General features: G+C 40.0%; 3 protein-coding genes across 4 annotated transcripts in view; all 3 read left to right on the top strand.

The window, feature by feature from the left end:
* The first annotated feature begins 3,144 nt into the window (after nucleotides 1–3,144).
* On the top strand, nucleotides 3,145–4,225 carry LOC118341982 (cerebellin-1-like). The gene is made up of 4 exons (XM_035680408.1): nucleotides 3,145–3,223; nucleotides 3,318–3,422; nucleotides 3,502–3,642; nucleotides 3,792–4,225. The coding sequence occupies exons 1-4, from the start codon at nucleotides 3,145–3,147 to the stop codon at nucleotides 4,223–4,225; spliced, it is 759 nt and encodes a 252-aa protein (XP_035536301.1).
* A 680-nt stretch (nucleotides 4,226–4,905) lies between these two features.
* On the top strand, nucleotides 4,906–12,286 carry cbln18 (cerebellin 18). Its single transcript, XM_035680409.1, has 8 exons — nucleotides 4,906–4,918; nucleotides 7,377–7,514; nucleotides 10,903–10,986; nucleotides 11,127–11,306; nucleotides 11,418–11,576; nucleotides 11,704–11,792; nucleotides 11,910–11,990; nucleotides 12,158–12,286. The coding sequence occupies exons 1-8, from the start codon at nucleotides 4,906–4,908 to the stop codon at nucleotides 12,284–12,286; spliced, it is 873 nt and encodes a 290-aa protein (XP_035536302.1).
* A 2,956-nt stretch (nucleotides 12,287–15,242) lies between these two features.
* tagln (transgelin) overlaps nucleotides 15,243–18,559 on the top strand; it is a 6,825-nt gene continuing 3,508 nt past the window's right edge. The window contains exon 1 of one of the 2 annotated variants that reach the window (XM_035679680.1): nucleotides 15,243–15,396. The gene's annotated coding sequence lies outside the window, so the exon portion shown is untranslated. The remainder of the gene's footprint in view (nucleotides 15,397–18,559) is intronic. The other variant, XM_035679679.1, reaches the window with a different exon arrangement.

Genomic DNA, 18,559 nt, shown 5'->3' on the forward strand with positions numbered 1-18,559 from the left:
GTATATAAACCAATCTTAAGGAAAAACAGCATGAACTAAGGAAAGTGTAAGTGTATGAGGTTACCGCTTTTAAGATGGCTGTGTGGCCATGGCTGTGGCCATCACACTGTGTGAACCACCACCAGGCAGAGAATCAGCAGTATTTAAAGAATATTAATGTAGTACTTTTTTTCATTTCAAAAAGGCAAGTATGTTCAACCATGGACTGCGTTGTTGAAACAGAACTGTACACCGAGTATACAAAAAAGAATTTCAACTGTGCATCTCTACAAATCATAATGCATGGCTGCTGATGAGAAATAGACATAGAGAGAGATAGGTGATACCTGAGTGGCATTAACAACAAAAGCCTGGAAAGTGTGTGTCCGCTCATGTGTCATTATTGGAAAATGAAGGCCCGTAGTTATGAAGAAAAACCTCTCCAGTTCTAAAGTTATAAAGGCAAATAGGGTGGCCAATAAAGAAAAAACAAGGAGGAGCGATGTCAAAAGAGGAGGAATAAAAATGAGAGGTAACAAGGGAGGGGCTCTCCGAAAAATATATATCCACGACTTTTGTCTCACGACCAGTCTACACGCCTTCCATCCTTCTGAAGCCGTCATCATTTACCAGCTTCAACATGAGAGGTGAGACAAGTTGCAACTACAGTGGCATAATATTTCATGAAGTAGATCAGGTTAGAAATATTGTGACTGATTATACTGATGATATGGTCAAAAATTGTATGTTAAGACAATTTTGGGAGTAAAGTATATTGGAGAAGAATTGTGCAACTTGTTTAATGGATGTTAAACTTTCTGTACACAAATCTCAAAATAAGAAAAATTACAAAACAAACAGTCAGATCATTGCCTGGGAAAAGCAAAGGCATCGAATGCAAAACTTTCTCTGGGTTTGGTGGTATATGCCTTTGCTCTTTCCCCCCCAGCTATTGTATTGCTGTGTCTGCTGCATGCAGCTTTTGGTCAGGATAATAGGTATGGGTGGAATGGACCTTCCAGCACCGTTGCACAGCCGAATCAAGCCCAAAGCAGTGGTGAGAGATTGTCTATCCCTTTTGTCTATACATAATCTGCACACACTCATCTGTAACCTAATATATTAATGTGTGCACATGTGTATGTGTGTGTGTGCAGAGTGTCTTGCAGACCCGGCGTCATGCAGCTGCTGTCTGATGCAGAAACAGGTGCAGAGGATGGAGTTGTTCTTTAACTATACCTATGCAGAAATAAACAATGAGATGACAAAAACAAAGATGATCCTCGACAATATGAGAGGTGAGCGTTGACACATCCATGAGTCACAGAAACAATCAAAGTGTCTTAAAGCACAAAACTGATTTACTTCTTATCTCTCTTGCTTGACTATTTCATCTTATCTGCTTTTCCAGCCAGCCGCAGTGCCTTCTCTGTTGCCCTAAACAATAACACGAGTCTTACCTGCTTTGGACCCTTCACAACTGAAAGGTTCATCATCTACAAAAATGTCTTCATCAACCTGGGAAACAACTACAATGTGCAGACCGGTGTTTTCACTGTTCCCCGCTCCGGTGTCTACAGCCTCTCCATCACTGTCTACGGCAGTTCTGTAAACGTACCGCTCCCATGTGCCAATCTGCTGGTTAACAGCAAAGTGGTGACTTCAGTCAAGGAACAAAATGGGCAGGACTCTGAAGACAGCAGCAGCGCTGTTTGGGCCATGAAACTGATGGCTGGTGACCAGGTGGCTGTTGTCCTGCCCCAAGGATGTGCCATCTGCGATGACAAAAGCCACTACAACACTTTCACGGGCTTCCTGCTGTATGCTACTGACTAAGTTAGCAAATGTATCTGTTCTGGGCTTTGTACCAACTCCTGTCATATACTGACTTTGTTAGATGAAATCTTTCTGTGGTGACAGTCATTGTAGCCTCTAATCTCTATCTGATCTTTTGTACCATCGCCTATCCCAGCATGATGTTGCCGTCTTTATTTTGTTTGTTTTATTCCATCATGTTTCAGATCATGTCCCATCAATTACATTGATATTACCTTTCGAGGGAATCCATGTTTCTAATTCACACTGAAAGAATTTTCATGTCACACTGTTAGGGTATCTTGGTTGTAACAGCTGTTGATCTTGAAATACTGAAACAAAGTGTAAAAAATCACTGTACCTGAAACTTAACAAAATAAACCAGACTATTAAACAAACTAGTTGGTATTCTGAGTTTCTTTGTTTCATCATCTCCATTGAAGAAACTGAAGATACAAAGATAGTATTGTTGGATGTTATTGTTGGCAAAGATGTGTAATGGTTTTATAATAACATTTATAATAAATAAAAATGATGTTTTATTTTCTCAACCACATAATATAGCAGTTTTACTGAAGCCCTTAAGTTATTGTTTCGATTACACTGTGTCACGACCTTACTCATAGAAACTGATGATTATTAAAATTAAAGTGGATGCAATATCACCAGACTAATGAAATACAATCCATAATAAATAAAGTGTGATGATAGTAACACACCTATTATTAAATTGTTTAGTTAAAGAATATTATCCAACATTAACTCAGATATAGTGTGTACATAAAGTCTCTCATTCTGTACATAATTCTGGACACACAGCATAAAGCAGTGAAGAAGACAGTGTCAGGATGGAATGAGATGTGAGCTATAACATATCTATCATATCTTTTGAACATGCCCCCTACCCACAAAAACGGGCAGATCAGTGCACTCAACCAACGTATACACCAGTGCAGCCGCCTGGAACGTAATTTGTGGCTTTCGTCACATCAAGAAAAAGTTATCGGCACAGAACATAAGAATCATTTAAACACAGTTTGAGGCGCTGCATGATAGAGCGCCTCAAACCGTGTCTGCTGATGAGGCGGCACGCACATTTCTTTCCAGGCGACAGACAGGTGATACCTGGTCTGTAACCAACTACAAAGCCCTGAAAGGGTGTGTGTCTGCTTGTGTGTGATTTAAGAAAGCGAACACCTGATGAGGACAATAAAACATCCCCAGTTATACAGTTAAAAAGGCAAAATAGGGCAGACGATTAAAAAAAACTAAACTAGGAGGAGCAATGAGGAGGAGGAGGAATAAAACTGAGAGGTAACAAGGGAGGGGCTGTGAGAAAAATATATACCCATGACACTACCTCTACTGATCCAGTCCATCACATCTTCCATCCTTCTGAAGCTATCAGCGTCGAGCGTCAACATGAGAGGTGAGATTCATTTACAGATGTAGCAATGGTTCAGATATATATATAATAATTCCTTCTTGGTTTAATGCTACATGTCTTTGATCTTTTCCCCCAGCTATTGTATTGCTGTGTCTGCTGCATGCAGCTTTTGGTCAGCCAAGCTATGACTGGGAGGGACCTGGTCGTGGATATCCGAAAACAGACCCCAACGCTAACAGTGGTGAGGAATTGTGGGTACCTGATCAATGTGTCTGCATATATTCTTATCTGCATGTGTATTTATGTGCGTTTGTGTTCAGCATGTCAAACGGACCAGGGCTCTTGTGGCTGCTGTCTGATGCTGCGATCGATGAACAACCTGAGGTCATACTTTAACACGAGCCTGAATGAGTTGGAGAAGGTGCACTCACAAACAGAGCAAAGTCTGAATAATATCAAAGGTAAGTGACGCATTCAAAGCTACACAAAGCAGTACAGAGGGTAGATCATAAAAGCACAACACTCATGCACACACACTTATACACACTTATAAGACAGCACAGTCTACTTTGAACACTTCTAACCCATTGTCTCCCCTTTTTATCTCCAGCCAGCCGCACTGCCTTCTCTGTCTCTCTATACAGTGATGATCGTTTTAAGTGTTTTGGCAACTTCGCTTTCAACACCCCTGTCATCTACTCACAAGTCTTCATCAACCTGGGTGCTGCTTACAATCCAAAAACCGGTATCTTCACTGTTCCCCGCTCTGGTGTCTACAGCCTCGCCGTCACCTTGTACAGTGACGCTGGGGCTCCTGGTAACATCTTGGCCATCTGCGCTGCTCTGCAGGTTAACGGCAATGTGGTGGCTGCATCCAGAGACCAAAATAAGAATGACCAAGAGGACAGTAGCTCTATTCTCGTGGTCCTCCACCTGACGGCTGGGGACCATGTGTATGTCAACCTGTTCAGTGGATGTTTCCTCTGTGATGACAACAGCCACTTTAACACTTTCAGTGCCTTTCTGCTGTATCTTACTGAATAATTTAGAAACTACTAACTCTTTCAAGCCCTACTACCAAGGTTAGAGTCTGTTAGAAGAAATCTTTATGTGGTGACTCATCTCAATCTGCTCTTTCTGAGGGAAGCTAGGTTTTGAATCAGTCACATCTGGATTCAACCCGTGCGAGTATCTTTGTTCTGTAACAGATTATTTCCCTATCTTGCTGAAATGATGTCATGTAACGTTTGAGAGAAATACACGAAAACAACCTGTCACCTGTAAAATTACAAGAAAATAAATCAGGACTTTAAACAAAGCAGTTGGCATTAGTTGATTTTGTTTCAATTGAAGAGATGTGTAATGTCTACATTTCAGAAATATTACCCCCACTTTGCTATCTTTTTTTGATACAGTTTTAACATTTGGGATGTTTGACCTAGTTTGGTATGAAATTTAAATTTTAGTTCATAACACATATAACATTTAAATAAAGCACTTTATTCCCAGCTTTGGTTACTCTGTGTATGGACCTTTCTTACAAAATACCATGAAGTGAAATGAAAATGAAAGCCATATCACCAGCCAGGTGAAGTAATATTCCTAATAAACTGTGGTTTACAATACGATTACATTGATTATACATATATCAGTTAGACAGTCATTCTTTACAACATTGTCCACAATAAAAACAGTGTAGACAATATTAAGCATCTACAGAACGTATGAAGCACATAAGTAAGTGAATGGGATATAACACGCAACAGTTTTAATTAACCAAAATAAGGTTTTGGTTACATTTTGTTTATCCCAAAAAATAATTATATAAACAATACTTTTTCAAAAATATCTGGGAAATGTATTCAATTACATTTGCAAAATGTTCCAAATACATAATTTAAAACAGTGTAAACAAGTTGTTTAATTTCATCATTCAAGCCTTAAAAAAGTTGCCTATTACACATGCGACAGTAACAGAGCAACATTAGCATTTGGAGTCGTGTTTCTGGACACCTGATGATCCACTCTTTATGCCCTGTTTTGGCCTCTACCAACGTCTGAGGCAAATAGAACTCAATAGTGGCTGCCCACATTTTGGACTGCAGTAGTTCTGGAAATGAATTTCCCATTATTTCACAAATAATGGGAAATGGGAATTTCAGAAAATCCTTTTATTAAGAGTTTTAAGCCTGTAATTAAGCCAACTAACTATAAAATTAATAGTGACCATAATACATTTTGATTTGGAGCAAAGGTACATGACTGCACATGATTATTTTAAGAGTGAAGGAACTAATCATCACATCAGGGACATGCACAGACATTTTGAGGGGCTGTTGGTCTAACCTACAAAAACTCAGCACTAGTGTACTTCGAGCTACATTTTTTAGGCTGTAGTCCGTAATAACCTAATCCTGCTGCCTGTATGTTAGACAGCTAGCTAGCTAAGACTGGTTCAAGTGATTGCATTATCAATGCAAATGTGACAAAATGTGCATTGTTCAGAAGCAAATGTGGACATTTTTATTCACAGTGCATCCCATTAGTTATATAATTCATTGTTAATTCCCAGAGCTTCAAAAAACTCACCCAGAAAGATACCAAGTTTAGATTGTACAGTGCTACATGACGGGGCATAGGCCATTGCTTTGTGTCACGTTTGTTTGTGATCCTGCAGAGGCATGCCTTTCAAAAAGTAATAAAAGTTTGGATTATATGGTGATTTAATATGGTCTAACTTTAGTAATTATGGGCCACCTGTATTTATGCAGCAACAACAGCAAAAATAAAATTATTAGTTTTTCCTTGTTTTCCAGAGAGACAACTGCACAATGCACTGATTCCTCTCTCAGTATTATAGATTGACCCCATATTAGAAGTTACTAATAAGTGAATTATTTTCATACGACTCCTCTTATTTGTCCATACAATGCTGACGAATACTAAGATCATCTTCAGTGCCTAACAAAGACAACAGTGTAGTAACTTCAATCTAAATGCAATATCAGTTTTGCTGTCATCTGCCTAAAGTATGAAGAAAAAAAAACTCTAAACTCCAATATGTCTGCCCTGTATCAAACTATACCACCAGACGCAGTGCACCCTGCATTATGTGACACCTACTTATGCACCTTAGGCGCCTTTCAAGGCCACTGGATTTGAAACCCATGCACCTTAGGACACTTACCCAATGCTCGTTATTTTGCTATTTATTCTATTTTATTTTATTAGTTCTTTTGCATTTGACTTCCTGTTGTTGTTGTTGTTATTATTGTTATTGTTATTATTATCAGTCTGTGGATACTTATGGAAACTGTGAATTTCCCCTTGGGGATGAATAAAGTATCTATCTAATCATCTAATCTCTAATCTAAATGCCTTGACCCCTTCTTGTTCAAGCTATACGCCATTGTACAGCTAGTACTCCATGGTGGTCCTCCTTCCCGCACTGATGGAACTTTTACCAGACTGAGGCTCAGCTTACCTCACACAGTTAGTCTGTGCAGACTTTGAGCACCCTCTGGCTCACTCCTGGTGCGAAGTTTCCCCAGTTCTCTCCTCACCTGAGCCATACTAATAAACACTCAGTATGGCACTGGAGTGGGGGTTAATGTTGGATGGCGGGTGGTGGGTGCCTTAGTGGTCGTTGGTGGGAGTTGGTTGAGGTGTGAATGGATCCAGACAGAACGGGGAGAGGTCAAGAAGGTTTTGTTTGGTAGTTGAGTAGAGTTGGGAGAGCTAGAGGGAGCAGAAGGAGAAGGGGGAAGGAGTGGACAGTCATTGGTGGAGCTGGAGCAAGAGAGACAATTGGCCCACGGAGTCAAACCTATTGAAGAACTGGTTCCACTTATTGGCCCTGTCCATACCTCCACCCACTTACGTGTCGTTAGCTTGCTTGTAGCTGTTAACCTTCCTCACACTGCTAAGGTACCTCTCTTCTGCTGTTGTCCTGCAGGCTGTCCTCCATCTTCCACCTGTAGGTATCCCTGCTCTCCTTCAGCCTTACCTTGAGTGTCCTCTGCACCTACTTAAGTTCTTCCTGGTCACCAGACCTGAAGGGTCTGTTATTTTTATTGAGGAGGGTCTTTAGGTCACTTGTAATCCAAGGCTTGAAAACACTGTACAGTATAGGTACAGTATTCTCAACACAGAAGTTAATGTAATCTAAGATGTAATCTCCCCATGTGACTCACAGGGCCCAGCCCAGTCCATTATTTCAATGCAGTCCTGAAGATCCTCATCAGCCTCCGGTGTCCATCTCCTGACATTCCCAGTGTTTACACAGTGCTGCTCGACTACAGGCTTATACAAGGGTTTGAGGTGGACGATCATGGTGGAAAGTCAGCTCAGAGATGGTTTGGAAAGTTATTATACAGTCTATTGGCCTGGGCATTTAGTCGGAGCACCTGCATGGACACTCAGCAGAGAAAAATAAAGACAAGTAAGGAGTGTTCTTGCTTGCTGTTTAACCATAAGTCCTAAAGCACTAAAACAATCTAGATAGATAAATAACATTACAAATGTATTTGTGATTTTTGGGGTGAACTGTCCCTTTAACCTCCATTTTCTGTTTGAGGTCCTGGAGCCTCCGGGCCTTAGTAACATCACTATGTATGTTTACATACTGTACATTTCTTTATCTGTGAATGACTTTTGATATGTATATAATGTATATCTTATTTGGTGCAATGCACCAATTTATTGTAATTTCTGTATTTTGTCAACTTCGACAGAGAAAAGGTAAGACTCATAAGCAAGACAAGGCCACTTGCTGATATCTGGCTTCATCACATTTTCACCTCCATATAAAAAAATCTCAGAAAGCCAACCACTCACCATTATGCAGTAATTCAAAGCTCTGGTTTGAAATCACATCTCAGGTCAGGCTACAACGCAAGTCACTTTTATCCCATGTTGTCATGTGAATCATCTCAAGAACTGGTCTGTTTTGAAGAGATGTGTGCAAAGCCGACATTTAACACCTGATACTCCCTGGCCTCAATCAGATAAGACAATGTGAAGAACCAGGTCAGCTGATTTGGGACTCCATACACGCAGGTGGCTGTAAAAAACACACTGACAATGCACTGGCCCCAGGAGCCAAGTCAACTTTTAAAGTGACTGTCAACACAGAAAACACCCTGTTATCTAATAGGAGTAGAGAGACAAAAAAGATAGTAACAAATAACTTCAGGTTACAAACAACCAGTAGAGATGACTGACAGTTGTACACACACAGCTGACTGTCATTCTGCTTTGAGCTCCGTAAATATGTAATGGTAAATGGTAAACGGACCTGTACTTGTTGTTGTTAACTTTAAGTGTCCTCCTTGAGTATCTAGTTTGCATAATAGATCCATAATTAGTACTTATATTAACACAAAATACACTGAGGCAAAGGTCATTAGTTATGTCATTAGTTTTGCATTGTTTATTTGGCCATAAACCCAAACATTGGAAGTTTAAATTGTGACCCAATGGCTCTAAAGGGGATCACCAAAGTTACTACCTGAGGGGAACATGAATGTCTGCACCAAATTTCATGGTAATCCACCCCATAGCTGTTGAGATATTTCACTAAAAACCAAACATGTCAACCCAATGGTGCCACTAGAGGGAAAGAAAGATTCAAAATCTGGGGAACATGAGCGTTTGTACAATCTATTTAATGCTTCTTATTTTAGTCTGGAACAAAATGGTGGACCACCTGACCGACCAACATTGCCATGCAGAGTACCAAAGCTAGACTCTTTAATCATCATTCTAATTTTCCATCTAATCAATTTCTTAATTTATTTATTTTCCATAATGGAGAAAAAGTGTCTCCATTAACAAACGTCTCCTAAATAATAATCATGTTTTTTTAAACATAGGAACATATAAGATCTTTGCAGTAAGTAATATTTACACTTCTACGGTCAGCCAACAAATGAATGTAAAACATCAAAAGATCCACAATCTCTAAATCAGGCTGCAGGTGGTTCCTAGCTTCTTTGACTTCCTTTGAATCAAAGAAAAACAAGATAAGAGATGGCAACACCTAGTCGTTCCTGTTTATGGCTTTGGGACCTATTATTGAATAAATATTGGCCCACAGCACAAGATCATTTCATGAATATGGAGTCCACTTCAGCCAAATAACTATCGCATATCTCAACCCACAACAAACCACAATTAATACATCTGGGTTTCCAACAATATCTGAAGGAAAAGTAATATTGGGAACACACAGTATCACTTCTCTCTCTCTTCTATCTCCGCATGAGAACCAGGTGACACTGTATTTTGTTCTCAGATCCAGGCCTTTATCGATGGGCTGATAACGACTTCCTATCAGCTTCTTTTGTCCTCTTGTCCATAGATTATTATATCCTCAGGGATCTGACAACAATGTTCTCCATATCAGCGTTTCTGAGGAGTTGGTGTCCCTTAGAAAGATGGCAACCAGACACCGCTGCCTTAATAAGGGCTATTATTGTCCCAACAATAAGGTGCAACAAGATCAATTCTTGTCCTTTCTATCGCACTGTATTACCGGGGATGTATGTGGCTCTCTGTGAAAAGAATTGGAGTGTCAGGGTTTGGCTGTGAAATCTGTTTGTGTGTGTGTGTGTGTGTGTGAGGAGGTGGGGCTTCTGCCATTTGCCGCCTTAAGGGGAGGATCACCTGAAGTGCATCAATAGGACACTAAAACCATTCCCTGCTTAAAACTCTTACTCTCATTTTCACAAACTCACAAGAACTTCACATTTCAGAACAAGGAGAGGGAGGAACAAAAAACAGTAAGTTCTATGTTTCTATCCTTACACAGCGCAATTAAATCTATTTATCGCAGAAAAACATCCCATCCAAAATTGGTCACTCTGGCTGTCAACAACCAACCGATGCAATTGCTTTGATGAAGACTGTGACCAGTTTTAGTCTTCTCTTAAATACTTTACTTACGTCAATTATTCAATTATTGGATATGATGATTGAGTGATGTGTGGTTTTGTGACACAAAAACAGATTGGGTTTGACAAGTATCTGTTACTTTTGGATTATTTGAACTTAGTCATATATCAATTACTCTGTAATAAAATAAGCCTGCATTAGAATTCCTGACCACTAGGGAGCAGAAAAAATAAAGAAAATAACAAACCTACAAAACCTATATGACTTGTAAAATTGTTAGCAAGTAAAGGCCTACTTAAACACCTGGCAGACAGAACAATAAGAGCATGTTCTTTGTTGTTTAGTGCTGGGCAGATGGCTAACCCTGTCCTGTGTGGCTAATTCAGAGCAGATTTGTTTCATCTTCCTAGTAAGCATTGATTCTGCAATTTGTAGGTCAAACGTTGTCCAGACCTAAAGATTAAAACGGGGCTAATTTTGTAGGTTACATAAACCGTCAGCACTTAGGAGAATATAACATTATTTTGATGTGAAGAAGGTTAGTTTTACACAGGAAAACATTGAAATACTGTTGAACGAGAGGTTATATGCATTGCATATCAATAACCTTACACAGAAGCATTTCAATATAAATAAATAGTCAATATAAATATCAAAAAGTCATGCAGAACTAAACAGATTTAATTCTGTATTGACATTTGACATTTATTATGACCTAGTGTAGTCCAACAAGTCCTATCAGAGATGCATAATGACTGACTGGAATTTAGAAACTGTAAGAGCTTCAAATGTAATGTAAATATTTTTTCAGATGTTTGTACTATCAGTTTTGTTCCTGTTGGGGACGCTGTTTCCCTGTGGTCATGTGGAGGCCCAATCCACCACCATTCAGTTTCTGAAAGAGGCCGCATGTAAGACACATTTTATCCCTTTCATCCAGCACTCATCTCATCTAATACACACCTCTGCCCTTTATGTTGTCCCTCACATAGCTATCTCCCCTTCCCCTCTTCTCTTTTTCCTTTCTGACCATCCTTCCATCCTATTTCAGTGAAATGGACAGGGACTCTGACCTGCGACCCATGGGACTGCAATTGTACTTTCACTAAACAGCGTGGCTGCTGCTGTGCAGCCAATGAAATGTACCAAATAGAACAGGATACCTTCATAAGGATTAAATATCTGTGGCACTCTATCAGCACACTGAATAGCAGAGTACAGGAGATCACAGGTAAGCAGTGATGGTTGGTAGATTTAGACCTACAGATCTGGCAATTCAGACATAACAAATCTTTGTGAGCTTTCTTGTACTGTACAATAAACCCATCTCTCTTATTCTCAGCCGGTGCCAAGGTTTCCTTCAAAGCCACCATGGACCCAAATATTGCCATCGCAATTCCTGGATCTACTGAACGTTGCTTTGGTCCTTTCAACACGAATGTGCCAATCCCCTATGCAATTGTCAGTCTTAACGATGGGGATGGATATAACCCTTCCTTGGGTAAGAAAACACACACGCACAAAAGGAATAAAATGACTTGTGAAAACTTTACCCACCATTTTGAACTAAAGTCTCATGTACCACATACACCACTGCAGGTCCACTAACTCTTCACCTCCCTCTCCAGGTGTCTTCACTGCCCCATGTGCTGGTGTTTATCTCTTTTCCTTCACAGCCTACTCATACGTGACAAAAGGGGAGCGCCTCTACCATAAAGTAAACAGTTAGATTTGATAAATATCTGATTTCAGAATACATTTAGCTGGTTTACGCCCATACTGTAGCAGTAGAAACTCAAATGTCTCTTAATTTTGTGTTTTGTTTTATCCGTAGGTTCATCTGATGAAGAATGGGATGGTGGTGGTCAGCGTGTGGGAGAACAATCGAGAGGATGGTGAAGACAGTGGCACTCAGGTAATAGGTGTATCTGATTGTTTAACAAGAACAAAGTGATATGAAATAGTTGCTAGAATAAAAGCTAGAGTTAAAAAAATACAAATTAGATCTATTTCCTTGTGACTTTGACATGATTTTGTAATGTCTAAGTGAGATACAACACTGTTTACTGTGTATGCTTTTAGGTTGTGCAGCTGGAGATGAAGAAGGGCGATCAGGTCTACACAGAGCTGATGTCCGGGAGGAAGCTCTGTAACCAACTGCAATACAATATCTTTACTGGTTACATTCTGTACCCCCATATTAATGAGTAACACACCAGCTGGAGATCCGGGCTACTTAAACTCTCTGACTCCAGGACCTTTTATGAATCCATTTATCCTCATTCAACTGAGATCCTAATCGATGAAAATAAATTAGTGTTCTTTGTCTCATGTTGACCCACCAGATGTAGGTTTGTGACCTATCATGGGACAAGACCCATAGTTTAAGAACCCCTGCAGTAGAGATAAACAAGATAAGTCGTACACACATAGACTGGTGCATGTGTATGCAGGCATTTAAACACAAAGGAGGTGACACTTATATTTTTGCATTGTATTTTCAAGTTTGAAAATATTTGCATAATTAAAAAACATTATGAACACGCATGTGAATAAACTACCATGACTACAATGACTGTGTCTGTGTACAGGGTATGAAACTGCTTTGATTTGGACATAAATATGTTTTTTTTTGACAGGTGATGTTACTTTATTTTCAAATGTGGTATGTATTTTAGCTTTACACACACACACAGACACACATAGACCATGAATGGAAATAGGTAGCAGTCAGAGGCTCTGATATCATTAAGGAATGATGACAGTGGGTCATAACACTGCTGCTGCAAGCATTTGGCCTATGACAGTATTGTATAATACTGTAAACAAGTGCCTTTCATGGTAGATCATGAACCACAGCCAGACTAAGTAAATTCCTTCAGTTGAATAAACACATGATGTAGGAGCAGCTTACTCACATGCACACATTTTCACACACAAACAGGCACACACACACTATGGGAGTTTAAACATACCAGTCATTCCAGTAGGGATCTTCTGTGAGGTAGCAGCAAGGCCTGGCCATCAGACAGCTTGTAGTTTGTACACTATGGTTTTTGTGTGTATTAAAAAAAAAGTTAAGAGATCCAGAGATGCTGGTTGGTGGATTTTGTTATCTTTGGACAAAGCCATCTAACTGTTTCCTTGTTCCCAGTATGTATGCTAAGCTAACCATCTGCTTGCTGTAACCTTATAAAGGACTGACAAATAGTCAGTCAATCACCAAGGAAGTGAATGACAATATTTATTCCAAAACATTATTTTCCCAGCAGGAGTGGCGAAACAAAAGGAGACTTAGTACATCACAGGGAGAAAACCAGACAGGGTGAAATGTGAGACTGGGAATTGGTTCTGTGAAAAAATCTGTGTGAACTTTTTCTGTATTATACCAAGACTACGATCTTTCCCTAAAATGAATCCAGTGCTGTGAGTTCCCAAACCTAATCAAAAAAGTTTGATAATGCACATTTTACTACGAGAAAACGTATTGCAAGATCGCATATTATGGCAGAAAAATTAAAACATCAATGAACATTATACAAAAAAAAACAATAAAACATCTTCAATCTCCCTTCTAAACATAATTGCTGCTGCAAATTAGTTGTATATGAATGTAATTTAGGGGAGACAGGGTTGAAATGCCTAGGTATAACAATGTGAATTGTACTCTTATATATGTTTCTGTTTTCATTTAGGCATTACAGATCTTCCATAGTGTTCCTCAGAGTCAACTATCAAAGGAAAGTCAATCACACAAATACTCACCCAATAAAACACATGAGAATGTGTACAACATCTGGCTCTGTTCTAGTTACAGCTGATCCAAGCAGGATTTAATGAGAAGACCACAGCCATATGGCAGGAAATATCACAGAACCAAAAATGGAAAATCGATTCTAAAAACATTTGTGACATTGGCATGTTTGTTTCTTAATATAACAAAGGAATAATTCTGACCTCTTTCTAAGCTTTTTGTAAAGAGATAAATGTTTAGTGCGTACTCAAAATAATATATCAGTTTCAGTGTGTATGTTATTGCTAACGAGTGATTGAGAAACTGTTCTGTTGCTGCTTCGTCTGTATGAATCCCACATATGAGTTGAGGTAAGGGTGGTTACATATGAGATTCTCATCCTGAGTGTGATCTATCGCCAGACTTTCCACTGAGGGAGTGAAGCCAGCTGCAGTTATACGCATACGTTCAACACCTCTTATATTCAATCAGGAGGATTGTGCCAAAAAGTGTCTGTAATGGAAATGGAAGTGATGGAAATGTCATGAGTGGTGGTGTCGGGGTATATGTGAACACACACACACACACAAACACACACACACACACTGGGTGCAGCTGCTAACCCAGGACTTACATGGAGTTCTCTGCCTGAATGATGATGAGTCTTTTACTCCTCCTTACTCCCATCTATTTCTCTCTCCCCCTCTCTCTTCTCCTTCTTCCTCTCCTTCTTCATCCTCTTTACTCCTCTCCTCTCCTCCTTCCCCCTCTCATCTCCTTCCTCTCTCCTTACATCCTCTCCTTTCCTCTTTAACATGTTCCTCTCCTCTCCTTCTTCATCCTCTTTTTCTTAATCCTCTCCACTCTTCCTACATCTTCTCCACTCATCTCCCTCTTACTCTCCTCTCCTTCCTTTATTATTCATCATATCCTCCTTCTTGTGCAAAAAAGTGGAAGTCATTTTTGACACTGCTGCTTCCCTACAACAGGAAAGGACCAACACCTTAATTCTCTTTTCCACACCCAGTGTCTTTTCCTTTATTTTCTTTAAGTCCCATCTCTTCTTTCTGCATCTCTGCTCCTCCCTCTCTCCCTTTCTGTCAGCCAAATCCTCTCCCTCACCATCATGCTGCCACTTTGAACAGGGAGGGATGTGGTGAAAGTATTTGGAGAATTCCTGCTGACCAAACCAACGCTGCCTGGCTGCTGTCTCTCCTCTACAGAGAACAGCTCTACCCAAATAAGGCTGGGCTTTTTAACTAGACGTGAGGGGAAGAGACGCGCAGACAGGGAGAGGGAGCTGCTGAAAGGCCAGTGCCCTTTTAAGGATGAAGTTTCCTTTTTTTCCTTCCCCACTCGCCCTCCTATTTCTCCGTCATACTCCCTCCTTCCACCTCCCTCCCTCCCTCTCTCTCTCTCTCTCTTTGTAGACTATAGTGAAGTCATCTTGCCTCATCTGCTCCTTTTAAGCCGGCATTTTTGAGAGGGAGGTCCCTGAGAGGCATATACAAACTCTCAGTCAAGCGTCCACACTCACCCTACACGCTGCACTAGTAGCCAGCAGAGAACTGACCTATTCCTTCACACAGTGAGTATACTTTACTTTTATTCCTTTAGATATGATACAGCTCTTAAACTGGATTTGGGACATTTAATCCCAAAGTGGCAGGTGGCTTCTCAAGGGGCCATCACTTTATAGATCCTTCAGTCAGTCGTTTTGAGGCCTTCCAAGTGTATATATAAGTGTATTCAAATATGTATATGTGTCCTTCATCTCCTGCGTTTCACTATAAGGTAACAAAAGCAGAAGTAAGAGAAATGTAATCATTCAAAGGTCCAATGATTCAGATATATAGACATATACACACTGAGATGCTTCTGCACTTGACCATGAGTTAAAAAGTTCCTGTAACATGAGAATATTTAAGATTTCCTAAAGTTGTTTCTGTTGATTATGTGAGTATCTTTGGTTTGAGTTATATCACATCCTATGTGGGTAATTATGTCTGTAAGAATGTGATCAATCAGGTGTTATTCACTTTTTCAACATAATAATCATCTGTTAAAACCTGCAGTTTTGATATGGAGTCTGGCCAAATGCAAGCCGGCTGCTTTTCATTTGGATTTTCAACAATAACCGAATTGTGACAGAGGATTGTCTCATTGCAAATGGACTCACTGTTTATCCTTTATGTGATTCAGATGTTATTTAATACATTTTACATGTGAAGCCTGGAGAGGAGAAGCAGAGAGGTGAGCCAGTCGGTGTTGCATATCTCTGTCAGTGTGCTTACTTTTATTTGCACAAGCAAATGATCCACTGCCATACATGGGCTTTGGAAGCATGAGAGGTATTCATACTTAATGATGACAGAGATGCAGATAAACACATTTAAGCTCCAAACTTTCATTGTGAACAGGGATGTTTCATAACAGAAAACATATGCGATATCTTAAAGCTTGCTGTGATGTTTGGACTGAAGATCACAAGTGAATCATGAAAGATGGCAGCACACCCAGTGATTCCAGTAAAACCAGGCTGGCAGTAACAGAAGGGAAGTACCAGTGGGAGCAGCAGCAGCAGCAGCAGCAGCAGCAGAGGCAGATAACACTATCTCTACTGCCAATCCCGTGGCAGCACATAAATACAGCAGAAAACAGTAGTACATAAAGCCAGGAACTAACCACATCCGTGTAATAGTGCAGGGGCTCTGGCAATGAGTTGAATTGGACGGCACTATCTACACTTCAGAAATACATCAGTTGAGATGCACAGCAGTTATAAAGTTTGTCAGAATAATCAGAACCATGAAGCGTCTTGGCAGCTGTTTCACAAATTCTTTCAGTGCTCATAAAAGTCAGGCAAGCTCAGACCAAAGCAGTAGATTTCTGTGCAACTGGCATAAGACAGAGCCATGTAACAAAAGAGCTCTGACTGTGAGCTTGTAGTTAACCTACAGAACATCGGCTAGCAGTAAGAGCATCGTTCAACCAGATGACTCCCCTGACACCGACATAACTAATGTCTAACAGTCTTATACTAAAGGATAAAATCGGTTAACTTTTTTTTTGGATAGTCTGCATACAGATAGTTTATAGAGTATTTGTAACATTTCAACAGTTTATTAGTTGAGATTCAACAACTGATACTACACCACTGTGGCTAAGGTTTAGTATGTTCATGTAGCAGGGGCATGTCCAGAGGGGGAGTCTGGGGTAGCACTGACCACCCCTGAAATCTGATTGGCCACCCCAAGTGCCACTTCATTATCCTTACCTCTTCCAGTGTCCACTGTAGTGGGCTCCATTTTAAAGCTAGAGTGATGAAACTAGACATGTTCATGGTACCAACAATGTCAAAATTATGGCAATGAAAAAACTGGCATGACATTTTCACTAACAAGCAGACATGCCCATTTTATGCAAACCCCTTGCAGTTTTGGGCAAAAGAAAATACTTTTTTTGCATATGGTATAAATGTGTTATTTTTTGCCAGTAAATTGGAACACTTCTGCATACTTGGGTCCCTAAACAGCATTAGAATCATATAAATTGGGAATATATATAAAGCTGAGACAAATATTTCATGCCACCCCTGCATAAATCAGTGCCCTACTTGTGCCACCCCAGTCAAAAAAGTCTGGAAAGGCCCCTGCTTTGTAGCGAAGCAGTTGAAATGTTACACATACTGTTTTGTTACTGTTACAGTGACTGTTAACTGAACAAGTCCCCGTCAGTTTCCTACCAAATCATTATATGGTGGTTAGCTGGTTAACTGTAGAGAAAGCACGGCCACATGACGGCATGTCCCCTCAGGCTGCCACAGTTGCCACAGCCCTCACACTGGTTTCCTGTTCTGGCATTAGGCAGGTTTACCATGGTAATGGAGAAACAGAACAGGAAAAACACAACTGGATCTCTGGAGAGATGGATGGAGGGAGGAACAGAGGAGATGAAGTCATGTTAGTGGGAAACAGACTTTTGAAAGGAGGCCTTTTAGGCTTTACTTTACTTTAAGTCTGTGGTTTTATCCTATGTTTGATTCACTGTAGTAACTATTGTGGCAGCAGCAAAAGTTGATTCAGCAGAGGTGGCTTTTGAACTACCAATACCAGTAATAGTTGTACTAGCAGCAGCAGTACTTTTACTACTGCAAGAATAATTTTAGTAATGGTATGATATGTTGCAGATATCAATGTAGCATCCCTTGCTTGATGCTAAAATGCAGTTTTACAGAGAGTTTGTTACAGAGTGTGTTTATATTACAGTATACGTCAAGTAAACACTGCTTTAAATACTTTAGAAGAAGCAGCCAGACAGCACAGAAGCTTGTTTAGCAGATCGTCCTGAGATATTGGACCTGGGCCGGATCCCAAGTAAAACACACAGGTCCCAGGATACACATAAATACCAGAAATAGAGACCAGGCCCTAATGGACTTATTTAACCTCCAAAAATATTATGTGATCTTTGTATGGTTGTCATGCAGTGCACACATACAGACTGATACAGGACAGAACTTGCTTCTCTTCTCTTTTTTTCTCTTCTCTTCTCTTCTCTTTACAAGACACGAGAAGGCATTGAGTGCACAATGTGGTGAACATAACTTCTATTCCTTTCCCTACAAAAAGTGCAGTGTGTATGATTTGCAATTGTGGTCCAGAGAGTAGTTTATGAGGCTAAGAACTAGAGGCCAATGGAAAAAGAAGAAAAGTTAACGGCATACCAGACAAACATTACTCTGTAATAAT

Source organism: Morone saxatilis, unplaced genomic scaffold, assembly GCF_004916995.1.
Source record: "Morone saxatilis isolate NCDOM2014 unplaced genomic scaffold, NCSU_SB_2.0 Contig8, whole genome shotgun sequence".
Lineage (NCBI taxonomy): Eukaryota > Metazoa > Chordata > Actinopteri > Moronidae > Morone > Morone saxatilis.

Bases quoted from the DNA above. Each gene is read 5' to 3' on its own strand.
- LOC118341982 (XM_035680408.1), top strand. From the start codon at position 3,145: ATGACACTACCTCTACTGATCCAGTCCATCACATCTTCCATCCTTCTG. The intron at 3,224-3,317 runs GTGAGATTCATT...CTTTTCCCCCAG, and splicing joins GTCGAGCGTCAACATGAGAG to CTATTGTATTGCTGTGTCTG. The intron at 3,423-3,501 runs GTGAGGAATTGT...GTTTGTGTTCAG, and splicing joins AGACCCCAACGCTAACAGTG to CATGTCAAACGGACCAGGGC.
- cbln18 (XM_035680409.1), top strand. The intron at 11,307-11,417 runs GTAAGCAGTGAT...TCTTATTCTCAG, and splicing joins CAGAGTACAGGAGATCACAG to CCGGTGCCAAGGTTTCCTTC. The intron at 11,577-11,703 runs GTAAGAAAACAC...CTCCCTCTCCAG, and splicing joins TGGATATAACCCTTCCTTGG to GTGTCTTCACTGCCCCATGT.